General features: G+C 38.2%; 1 protein-coding gene across 1 annotated transcript in view; it reads right to left on the reverse strand.

The window, feature by feature from the left end:
- Window positions 1-4,887, reverse strand: part of SNRNP48 (small nuclear ribonucleoprotein U11/U12 subunit 48) — a 693,998-nt gene extending 689,111 nt beyond the window's left edge. The window contains exon 1 of the mRNA XM_044056352.1: window positions 4,607-4,887. Coding sequence (XP_043912287.1) covers window positions 4,607-4,771 — 165 coding nt within the window. The 5' untranslated portion in view covers window positions 4,772-4,887. The remainder of the gene's footprint in view (window positions 1-4,606) is intronic.
- Window positions 4,888-12,249: the final 7,362 nt, after the last annotated feature.

The raw sequence follows: 12,249 nt of genomic DNA on the forward strand, positions 1-12,249 counted from the left end.
TTAAAAATAATACCCCCTTTCAGGAAAAGGTCTTATAAAAAAGAAGAGTACATTTATTCCACCCACCTATCCCAATGTGGCTAATTTTGAAAAACTAGTGACCCAAAATATTTATAATATGAATAGGAAAATTAAAAATTGGGCACTTAATGATAATTTAACTATAGGAGAAAGACAAGGTTTAGTGGATTTGACTAATAATAATAATGATATTCGAGTTATGAAACCAGGCAAGGGTGGAGGAGTAGTTATATATAACTCTTTAGATTACATTAATGAGATGTACAAAATCTTATATGAGACTGGTAATTATGAAACAGTATCCATCAATGAAATCAACATTGGATACAAATGTATTGATTTGAGTTTGGAAGAATATATGTTGGACAATCATATAAATATTGATATATACAATTATCTAAAAGTTGATCATCCCACATTAGCTATAATAGTGGGCATTCCAAAACTACATAAGAATTTTAGGGATCCTCCTTTCCGTCTGACAGTGTCTGGCAGTAAATCAAAAACCTACCCTCTAGGTGTGGTTACTGAGAGATGGGTTAAACCCATATATGCAAATATTCCTCACATGATTAAAGATTCATGGATTTTTTTGGCTAATTTAACTTTCAAACATATGGAAAAAAGATTTAATATTTATCACTACAGACGTTATCGATTTGTCTTCCTGCATACCTAAACAGCAGGGATTGGAAGACTTTTGCAACAGTGTGATGAAGTATTCTAACATGGACTGGGACAGGATAGGTCTTATAATGGATATGATGACCATGGTTTTAGATCATAATTACATATATTTTAAAGGAGAAAACTTTAGACAAACCAAGGGTAGCGATGGGGGCATCTTGTGCCCCCATATTTGCGAATCTTGTTATGTTGGAATGGGAGACAACAAAAATTATTCAGTAGTAGTTATTACAAATATGTCACCTACTATTCAAGAGTTTTGGATGACATTTATTTTGTGGGACGGACCAGAGGAAAGAAATTGAGCCTTTTATTGAATTTCTGAATGATACCAACGATTTTTTGAAGTTCTCACATCAATACAGTCCTGATGGTATCGCTTACTTGGATACTTATATTTGCCATGCCAGTGAAGGGTTTCAGTCAAGAATTCACAGGAAAGATTCTCCAACAGTTATTTGGAGTATACCAGCAATCATCCCAGACATATGTTAAAAAATATATACAAAGGACAATGTATTAGGGCACCCCGTATGACTTCTGATTGTGAGAGTGAAAGAGATTAATTACATCAAATCAATGTTTGTTTGTAAGGGCTACCCACTATCAGTATTAAATGATGTTATGAAATATGTAGTTAACGAATGGGGTAACACATATCCTCCTTTGTTGGGTATAGGGACAGCTATTAACGTTGGAAGAGGTGAAATACCCCATAACCAGGTATACAATTGAGCATGTGTCCTTCAATTTTCACCATATGTGAATTACATCAAAGACATTGTGAGAAAAAAAAAGGAATATCCTACCAGTGGACCAAGAAGTCAAATGTATTTTAGGAGATGGTCCCGTGTTTGTTAATAAAATGGGAACTAATTTAAAGAAATACTTAGAAAAAGCTCTCACTCTTACAAATGGAAATAAGGTATGCAAATTTACTAGGAAATGCGGATTTTGTATACAATGCTCGGTTACATTAGAAATGAAAGGGATGAGGCTGGAAGACATTAATCGGACTTATGTTCATTTTAGGCAGGGCAACTGTAATAGCAAATTTGTTATTTACTTAGCCAAGTGTATGTCATGCCCTGCTTACTACATAGGTAAGACTGAATGATAGTTCAGGAAACTGATATCAGAGTCAAAGATATGAACAACGCATTGTATAAGCATATAGATCTAAGAGGGGACGAACACACATATAGGTTTGCCATAATTGACCAAGTTGTTTTACGCTTGCGGGGGGGGGGTGACACAAAAGCTCTCCTTGGTAAGAAGGAAAGTGTATGGCAAATATTAACAGATGCCACAAGAGAGCCAGGACTCAAATGAACACATTTCAATTAAGCCTTTATTACAACTAGGGTAATTTCTATTAACATAGATATAGGACGGAGACTTTTACAAGTTTTTTTACATACTTTTACTTTATTATTTTTTCAATTTATATTTGTATAAAATTTGTAATGTGATGTTAGACATTATAATTTACAAATGTTTGATAACATAAGTTCAAATAGTCAGATGATATTTTAAAGTACTTATATTTGAGTATACTATTGTTTAATATGTTATAATGAATTGATTATTCATTTAGTTTTAGGTACTTGCACTAAAAAAATTTAAATTTTTTTTGGCAAAAAAAAAAAAAAGTCTGACAGTATTTTGTATTTTGTATCTGAGTTCTGATGAAGTCCACTTGGATTGGATGAAACCTGGATTTTTTTTTTTTTATGACAACAAACCTACTAATCCTTGTTCAAGCTTGGCTTCACTTTTAAGCACCGTTTTATACTATTTGTGAGTGTTCCAGATGATTTTTGTCAGTTATTACTGTGTCATTCCTGGTTCTGTGATTTACAATGCACCTATAAGTTTGACCAGCCTCATATGCAAAGCCATGGAAAGACTTATCATGGAATTAATAAAGGAGAACATAATGAACCTCCAACACTAGACCCACCTCTTTTTGGAATTGTTAAGGGCAGGTTATTATTACTCAACCTGGTGGATTTTTTTGAAAAGGTCAGCAAAGCAATGGATGGATGAAGGCAAAACATTACACAGCATACCTCAACCTGGAAACTTCTGATGCAATTCCTCACTCATGCATAGGAGAAAATCTAAAGAAACCAGGAATAAAACCATGCATCACCTGCTGAACTGCACAGAAGAGACAGATAAAACAGGGGAAGTTACCTCCACAAAGATAGTTCTGTGCCGGGATCTCTCCTGTTTGGCATCTACTTTTCTTAAGTAAAACCACTACCAAGGGGCTCTACCTGACTAAGTTTGCAGATGGCTGCACACCAGGAGCAGTCATCGAATCCTTCACGAAGGTCCGTCTTAAATAACTGGTTTCAAAATAATAGTCCGAAATTAAATGCCAAAAAATGCTTTACTGTTTCTTTTTCGGAAGTCACCTACCCCCAGGAAACTACCACATTGACAATACACCCAGAGGAGTTGACCCAGTTGTGCAAGATTTGATAACGTTTGTGGACAATGACCTAACTTTTGCCCAACATGTGTACAACGTTGCAAGAAAGTACTTCTATACTGCACAGCTTATAAACAAAAGGATTGCGTCCAGCTCTAGGGATGTCATTGTCCCTTTCACTCAGCCTTCATTAGGCCAGTCATTGAATATAATGTTACTCTGGCACGTATCTTTTCTAGACACATGCAACAACTGGAACGCCCACAGAGATACATTATTAAGAGTATAAAAGGCCTAAACAACACATATCACATATACTGACTCAAAGCCCTGTCACTATCCTACAGACTGCCAACAGATTACCTGTTTTTGGCATACAAATAATCCTCCAATCCATTACCGAAGGATGTATTGCACATCAGCAAGTCTAATGGCATCAGAAATACTTAGTCTAGGGACTTAGACCTCTTCTGCATCATCATCAGAAGAGTTTGGAGAGAGATTTCGTACAGGATGCCACCACTGCTATAAGAACATACTCCCCATCCACATAAAAACAAAGTTCACATCTGTCCATTTTCAAGCACAACTTAGCTCTATGAATGGGAAACAGAAAAAATTACCCCAAGACTGCCCCCTGTACTACTAACAACTTAGCTCTATGAATAGGAAACAGAAAAATTTACCCCAAGACTGCCCCCTGTACTACTAACAGACGGATGCAGCTCCTAAATGTTTTATCCCTCCCATGGTCTTCTCAACTTAACTATGGATGATCCCAGTTATTCACAATGAGATACTATATTATTTTTTATCAACCAGGGGAATGGGTAAGGCCAGTTTACAACCCAATGGATACATTACTTGAGTACAAAAAGGGAATGTGGCTAGGCGTAAAATGGCCGGCAACGGCAGCTAACGTACTTACCTATGAAATGAACCGCTAACCTTGTACTTACCTATGAACCTACATATGCATAGTATGCACACATACACTCACATATAAACAACTGTAAATGTTTTCATTTCCTATTACTACAGACGAAAGCCACACTTCCACAAAAAGCTCGAATCTGTACGAGACTTTCAACAAGCAATCAATAATTTTGTTTATTAAACAACCACGAATGCCCGTCTGGGAAGTCCTTTTTTCAGTTAAGTTCCAATGAGAGAAAAAAAAAAACACCACAACATAGCTAAAGCACAGTTTAGTCACACAAGTGACGAAACAGATATACAGCAACATAAGGGCATCTGATAAAAAAATGTTTCTAATAATAAAAGCAAATTAAACAACTGATGTTAGAAATGCAGCAAGCGAAAGCCTTTCAAACACTTCCCAAACCTGTTGTCTAATCATGAAGATGCTCACAGCCTGGAAACAGTTTTCTACACAAATTAACGCGAAACGAACCATCACAAGTACTGGAAAGCAATATAAACAGAGATGCATAATACCTGAGCAACATGTCTAAACTTGTGGTAATCTTCTTTCCAGCCAAGTGTAGTAAAAACATTGTCTAATGTCTGTCTGCAACTCTCAGTAAAATCGGTCAGCTCTCGCAACGTCTGCAGACGAAACTCCATGATAGAACAACCTAAGACTCTCACGTCTGTAAACATTTACATTACGCATTTGACTTATGTCAACATAAACTACTTCGATCTTAATATTTTGATTGAAATGCTACTTCCTGTTACTTCCTGTCATGGAAGTATTCATTTCACACAGGAAACAAAAGAAGCAACCCTCCTCCATGTCGTCATGACGTGTTATGGAATCGACTGCTATATTATCTTTGTCGAAAGGGCGGATATGAAAAGGTATCGGTTCATTGCCATATCTGACGATAATTCCAAAAATATTTAAGGTTATATTAACTGGAGATACTGTCCGAATAACAATGTAAATTACATTAAAATCCGTTTTCTGAAGAAACAAATATAGTTATTTTCTCGTTAATGTAACTCAGCGTCGCCACTTTTCTTCTCGGGTCACCAGGTTTAGGAGGGGTTAATAGGTACAGAGCAAACATTTGAGTCAGAATAGGGAATAGTTGAGGTATGTGTTAGTGACGCTTTTTTTATTTTTTAGTTCATTTTAAATAGCGCGACTATACCCCCCGGGGATGAGGACGTTCGAAATACGCGATTCAGAATCAGTGACTTTGCATCCAGAAAATGATGGTACCAGGTGAAAATGTAAAATAGTCCTGACTAGCTACTTATGCGCATTTTTGGTCGCAGTTTCTGTGAGTGAAGATAATGCGTTCTTTCTCACAACGCTTCATTACTGCAGCAAAGTTGACAGCATTTTATTTATTTTTTTTACTATTGTATTTTATTTATTTATTGGCAGTATCTCAGAGATAGCAAATTTTAGATAGGCACTGCCTACCGCTTGCTTAAACGCAGAAAGATGGATTATCGTCATATGGTGACCTAGGTAGGATAGCAAACCCCCCATACCATTACTTATAGGTTCATAGGTAGGTACTAGGCTATTGGCCCTAGGATCTATATAAGCCTAGCCAAACTGTACCCTGGCTTTTGCCACCCAATAAAATTATTTTCCTGTGCCCCTGTCAAGCAGAACCACAGAAGTGATCCCCGGGGTGAATTTCCTATCTCCCATCCAATCATCAAGATTTTTCTTGAAGAGTGCTAATGAGCTTTGTTTGATATAGTTTGTTCCAGAGTATGTCAGAATTCTCTGAGACAGGAATCTATCCCTTCAGCATGTTCTGTTTATTGTGGTGACAAGGTTTAGGTCCCTAGAGAATGTTACTCAGAGGGATTGGGATTTCTGTAAGTGGAGCATCTTGTGTGATCTGAATATTAATTGGTCCTCCATTCAATCTCCCACTAACCCTCTAAATATAAATCTCTATAATTTGTCTCAACTAATCAACTCCGTAACCAGACCCTCTAAAAACCTCTCTAACGGCAGTACCCTACACTGGATCTTAGTCTCCCACCCACATAATTTCTCTAACAGTGGCACTCTACCCGATTCCCTCAGTGTCCACCTCCCCACTTTCACTCTCCGACTTCTTTCTTCCATACATTTAGCACACAACTATATCACTACTTGCAACCTAAAAGACTTCAAACCAGATACCTTCTCCAACTCCCTAAAGTTTATTAACTGGAACCCTCTAAAAACTCTACCCTTGGAAAATGCAGTTGCCCACTTCAACTCAACTTTCTTAAAACTTTTAGATTGCCATGCCCCCATAAAATCAAAAAGAATAAAAAGCAAAATTGCCCCTTGGCTAACTAAAAACACACTAGATATCATGCACCTTAGAGATAAAGCCTGGGCACATCACCAGTAAAACAAATCACCCTTAAGGAATATAAAACACTTCGTAACAAAGTTAAAAAGCTTATTACTATAGACCAACAGAATTATTTCTCCCTGCTCCAAAACAACCATAAAACTAACCCACAAAAATTCTGGAAAGACATGTCCACCCTCACCAATCCCGGCAAAACAAAAATCCCCAGCCCTGACCCAAATGCACTAGACACCGATCTTGCCACACAATTTAACTCCTTTTTCAGTAACTCCATCTCTAAACTAACCTCATCCTTCCATAACACTACACTCTCCACTTCTCCAGCATCCTTCTCCAACAACACTTCACCCACCATCTCCATATCTCCTGTCACATCTTCACAATCTCTTCTACTCTCAAACACACTCCTCTCTCAGTCCATTCCCTTCTCAGTAAATCCTTCTCCTCCCTCCTTCTCAAACAATACTTCACCCTCCTCTTCTGCATCTCTTCTCACATCTTCCCCATCTCCTCCTCTCTCTAACACTTTTCTTCTCAGCCCCTACCTTTCTCAATAAATCCTATACCCACATCTACCATAAAAAAACTCCTACAGAAACTGAAACCATGTTCAAATGCCCCCGATAACATTCCCTCATACTTTCTTAGCATAGCTGCTGAAGCCATTTCCTTGCCCATCGGTATTCTAATCAATCACTCTATCCATGAAGGTCATGTACCCCTGATTTGGAAAAAGGCTTTTATCATACTCTTACACAAAGGAGGCAACAATAACAATATCTCTAACTTCCGTCCCATCGCCATCCTTTCTCCCATCTCCAAAATTCTAGAAATGTGCATCCATCTACAACTCCTTCCCTGTCTTATTGACAACAACCTATTAACTCCCACACAACATGGATTTAGACCCGGACACAGTACAATGACCGCCCTTCTTTCCTTCCTTGAAACTGTGAATAAAGTACGAGACTCTGGTAATATTGTATCTACACTGCTACTCGACCTATCTAAAGCCTTCGACACCATCTCTCACAATCTCCTACTTGCTAAACTCTTTAAACTAAACATATCCCCCTCCTGTATAAACTGGTTCAACAGCTACCTCTCCAACAGACAACAAGCAGTAAAATGGAACAAAGCCACCTCCTCATTCATTAATATCACCACTGGTGTTCCCCAGGGGTCTATACTGGGTCCCCTTCTTTTCAATATGTTTATAAATGACTTCCACCGCTCCATCCCTTACACTAATCTTATCCAATATGCAGACAATTCATCTATAATCTGTTCTGCCAGCTCCACCCCCACACTTCGAAAGCTTACCCAAGACACATTCTTAACCACTGAACAGTGGATGAAAGAAAATCACTTAGCACTCAATGCCTCTAAAACTAAACTCATGGTATTTACCCCCTCTAAAGCCACCTCCTTCAATACAGCTTCATTCTTTATTTCCAGCCACAACAACACAACTATCGAATTGGTATCTGAGGCCAAACTACTAGGAGTCCTTATAGATAACCAGCTCAAATTCAACTTCCACGTACAACTAAATATTAAAAAAAAAACACCAAAAACTTGGCATGCTTTTCTGCCAAAATCGCTACCTCTCCCCCTACACTAAATTTAACCTCTCTATCACATTTCTCTTCCCCTCTCTACTTTATGGTGCCCCACTCCTAACTAACCTACAGTCCTCTCTCAAGACAAGACTCTCCTCCTGCTATAATAAAATTGCCAAGTTCGCTACCAGCCATAAGTCATCTACTCACCATTGTGTAACCCTCCACAAACTAAATTGGTTAGAACTATCCAGTCATCTCACTTACAGTCAACTCACTCTAGCTCACAAGCTCATCTTCAACCCCTCTCTGTCCCTCCCTCTCCTCTACCTTCAAAATGCACCTCCCAGACAGACTACTAAGATCTAACAACCAAAACCTAATAGAACTGTACAAACCAACCCGTCCCCCAGGTAAAAATCTCCTATCCTGTGCCCTTGCATGCCTCTGGAACTCCCTACCACCTTCTATACGCACCACCACCAATCACTCTTTATTCAAAAAATCATTTCACTCACATCTTATATCCCTGTGGGAATGTTCCTGCGCCCACCCTACATAATCTCTTCTCCTCTTTATACCGGCAACATCGGCTGCACTTCATTCTCTAAGTTGTACTCTCTGCACTAGCTTATACTATCCCATGAGTAACGAGCTACTCAGATACTATAACATGTAATTCTCATTTCTAAAATTATTTTAAAGTACAATGTTCTCTAAAATGTAAAGCCTTTGTTATTTACTCCATAGTATAATGTTCTTTCTAAATGTAACTGTTTTTGTATTCTGTAGTATTTGTACTTTTTGTAACCTAAAACCGTACTCTGTAGTAATTGTACTTTTTGTAACCTAAAACCAAGACTGTAATCTTTTCTTGTATTTGGAGCTTTTCTCCCCAGGACTCCATTGAAAACGGGTTATTTTTGGCCCAATGGACTATCCTGGTAAACCAACTGCAAATAAATAAAATAAATAAGTAAGCATGTCCAACAGCTCTGGGTTTGAAATAGCTGTGTGTGTTAGGCAGAGATCGCCTCTGAGTAGGCGATATGTGACAGAATAAAGCTGGAGTTTTTTGAGACGGTCTGCGTAGGGCATCTGTTTGAGGCCGGTAATCCTCTTTGTGAGGTATTTCTGTGGCCTTTCCAGTTGTTGTAGATTTCTCCCCATTTTCCATAAACACTTTTCAAACCTCTCAATGTGCCTACTATTTTCTGCTTTACTTCTACAATGATTACATATATTTGAATTTGATTTAAAAGTTTTATTACAAATGTTAAAGCACAAACAACAAAACAATACAGGCTCTCAATGAAAACGGACTTAGCATTAACAGTAAACTTCTCTGCCTTTGAAGCCCTCTTTGATTCACCTTCTTGAGTGCATTAATTTATATTCCAGTGCATTAATTTATATTTCTTGTGTAATGTAGCACCACTTGTTTATTTTATTTTATTTATTTCCAGTTTGTTAACCGGGAAAGTCCACTGGGCCCAGTGTGCCCATTTTCAGTGGAGGCCCGGGGAGAAAAGCTCTAACAAGCAAAATGCAGTAAAGATTTATAATACAAGTAAAAAGCTTGGATACAAGTTCATAACATATGCTTAATACAAATACTAGATTATTTACAATAAAGAACAGCATATTTACAATCTTGACATAGGAAGAACATTTCTGATTATAAGAAGTTGGCATTAGAGAACTAGAACCCAAGGTGATAGACACTTGGGTGCATATATTCCATCGAGTTTAGGAATTAGTTTGGATTGAAGCATTGGTAGAAAGTGGTTAGAAGTACAGCATGGAACAAGAAGGTAATAAGGGGAGGGGGGAGCTTGCTAGGTTGGAAGAATGCAGGTGCATTTCCGAATAGAGGAGAGGTAGGAATGAAGCTGTGTTTTGAAGCGTGACATATTTTCTATTCTTGGGGAAAGGGGGAAAGAATTCCATTTTTTGGTTTAGGAAAAAGAGAGAAGTAGTTGTCCTGGAGGTAGGCTGGGTTTATGTACAGATATTAGGTTTTGCTGTGCAGATCTTAGAGTTCTGTTTGGTACATAGGGGACTATGATGTTTTTTATAGCAGGGCATTTGGTGTGGTTGAAGAAAAATTTGTGAGTAGTGGTGAATTGGAGGAAGTCCAGATAGTTTGGAAGTTCTAGCCAGTCTAGAGAGTTAAGGGCAAGGCACTGATGGGAGGAGGTTTTGGAGTTAGTGGCGAATTTGGAGATTTTGTTATAACAGATAAGTTGGTTAGAAGGGGGGGGTGCCATACATTAGGGAGGGGAGGAGGTAAGTGGAAGCAAGAGTACGTCGAGTAAGAGGTGAGAGAAAGCGGTTATTCCTATAAAGTATAACCCAGTTTTTGGTATTTTTTTGATGTTTAGGAGTACATGGTTGTCAAATTTTAGGTGTTCATCTATAGTTACACCTAGTAACTTTGCATGAGGGGCGACTTCAATAGGAGAGTTATTTTGGCTTAAAATGTGGAAAGAGGTCTTGTCAAAAGAAAAGGATTTTGAAGGAAGGAAGATTAAAATTTTGGATTTGTTAGCGTTTAAGGAGAGATGATTTTGGAGCATCCAGGCTTCAGTTGTTGAGAAGGCAGTTTGGGTCTGTATTAAGAGTTCAGGGATATTAGAGGTAGAGCAGACTAAAGTTGAGTCATCTGCATATTGAATTATTTTGGTACTGGGAATGGCGGAGTGAAAAGTGTTGATGAAGATGTTGAACAGCATTGGTCCAAAAATGAATCCTTGGGTACACCTATGGGGGTATGAAGAAAAGGGGAGATGCTTTTCCTCCATTTTACAGTCTGAGCTCTATCGGACAGGTAGCTTGAGAACCAGGAGAGAGTAGTTTGAGAGATGGCTCAGAAGATGGGTGTGGGAAACAGTATCAAAGGCTTTGGAGAGGTCAAGGACCACTCTGGATACTATTTTCCCAGAATCTCTGGCATGATTAACTGTATCTAGGAAAGAGAGGAGAGCTATTGTAGTGATGTGCCCAGGTCAGAAACCATGCTGGGTAGGAGTGAGGAGGTGGTTTTGAGTTAGGAATGGCATTAGTTGCAGATGAATGCATTTTTCTAGGATCTTGGAGATAGTGGAGAAGATGGCAATGGGGAGAACTTTGAGATGTTAGTGTTTTTCCCACCTTTATGAAGAGAGAGAATATAGGCAATGTGCCAAAGTTTGGGGACGTAGGATTCCTGTATGGACCTAGTGATATAGGGAATGCAATTCCGTCAGCAGTGGATGTAAGAAAAAAACAGAGGGGATGTTGTCAGGAGCGTTAGAGCAGGATTTTAGTTTGGAGAGAAGTTTGTGTATATAGTTGGTGGGTATGGCATTTAGGTTGAAGATGGGAGTGGAATTAGTCAGTGTAAGGAGGGGTTGTGATGGAGGAAGTATGTGTACGAGGGAGTGTTTTTGGCAAAAGATTTTGTTAGTTCAGATATGGAGTTAATAAAGAAAGAATTGAATAGAGAGGCTAATTCTTGATCACATTTATTGGGGTATGGGCAGGGATTGTTTTGGGTGCCTGGGTTGAGAAGAGAATTTATAGATTTCCAGAATTGTTTGGGGTTTGTAGTATGGTTGGACAGGAGTTTGATAAAGTAGGATTTTTTGCCTCTGAGGATTAGAGGTTGTGGAGCTGTTTGTACTGAAGTAAGATTTCAGGGAGTTTATGTTTTTTTATAAAGTTTCCAGGATTTGTCCTTTTGATGCATTAGTTTTTTAGTATTTTTTGTGAGCCATGGGGCAGAGTTTGTTTTTATTCTTTTTGTTCTAATTGGTGCTACACTATTTAAAATATCTGGAAAAGTGGAATTAAAGTGGTCAATAGCATCAAGAGGAAGTGTATTTAGAATGTTCCAGTTTATTAGTTTGAGGGAGTTAGAGAATAGGCTAGGGTTGAAATTACTAAGGTTACATGTGTGGATATAGTGATGTTGTAGAAGGGAAGAACAGGTATGGGCATAAGTTGGGAGGTGGTCACTGATGGAGTCAGGAATTGTGCCTGAGTTTATAATTTTATTTAAATGGGTTGTTAGAATCCAGTCAAGGGTAGAGCCTGGAGGAGTGGTTTTATTTGGTCTAGTAATAGAATGAATTATTTGGGTAAAGTTAAAGAGATTAATGGATTGAGTAGGAATAGAGTTATTGATGTTGTCTCAATTTATGTTTACGTCTCCCTAGTATGCAAGTCTCATTATTTATGTTGGTAGAGGCCCTTA

This window comes from Protopterus annectens, chromosome 14.part0 (genome assembly GCF_019279795.1).
Source record: "Protopterus annectens isolate FY-2018-M chromosome 14.part0, PAN1.0, whole genome shotgun sequence".
NCBI lineage: Eukaryota > Metazoa > Chordata > Ceratodontiformes > Protopteridae > Protopterus > Protopterus annectens.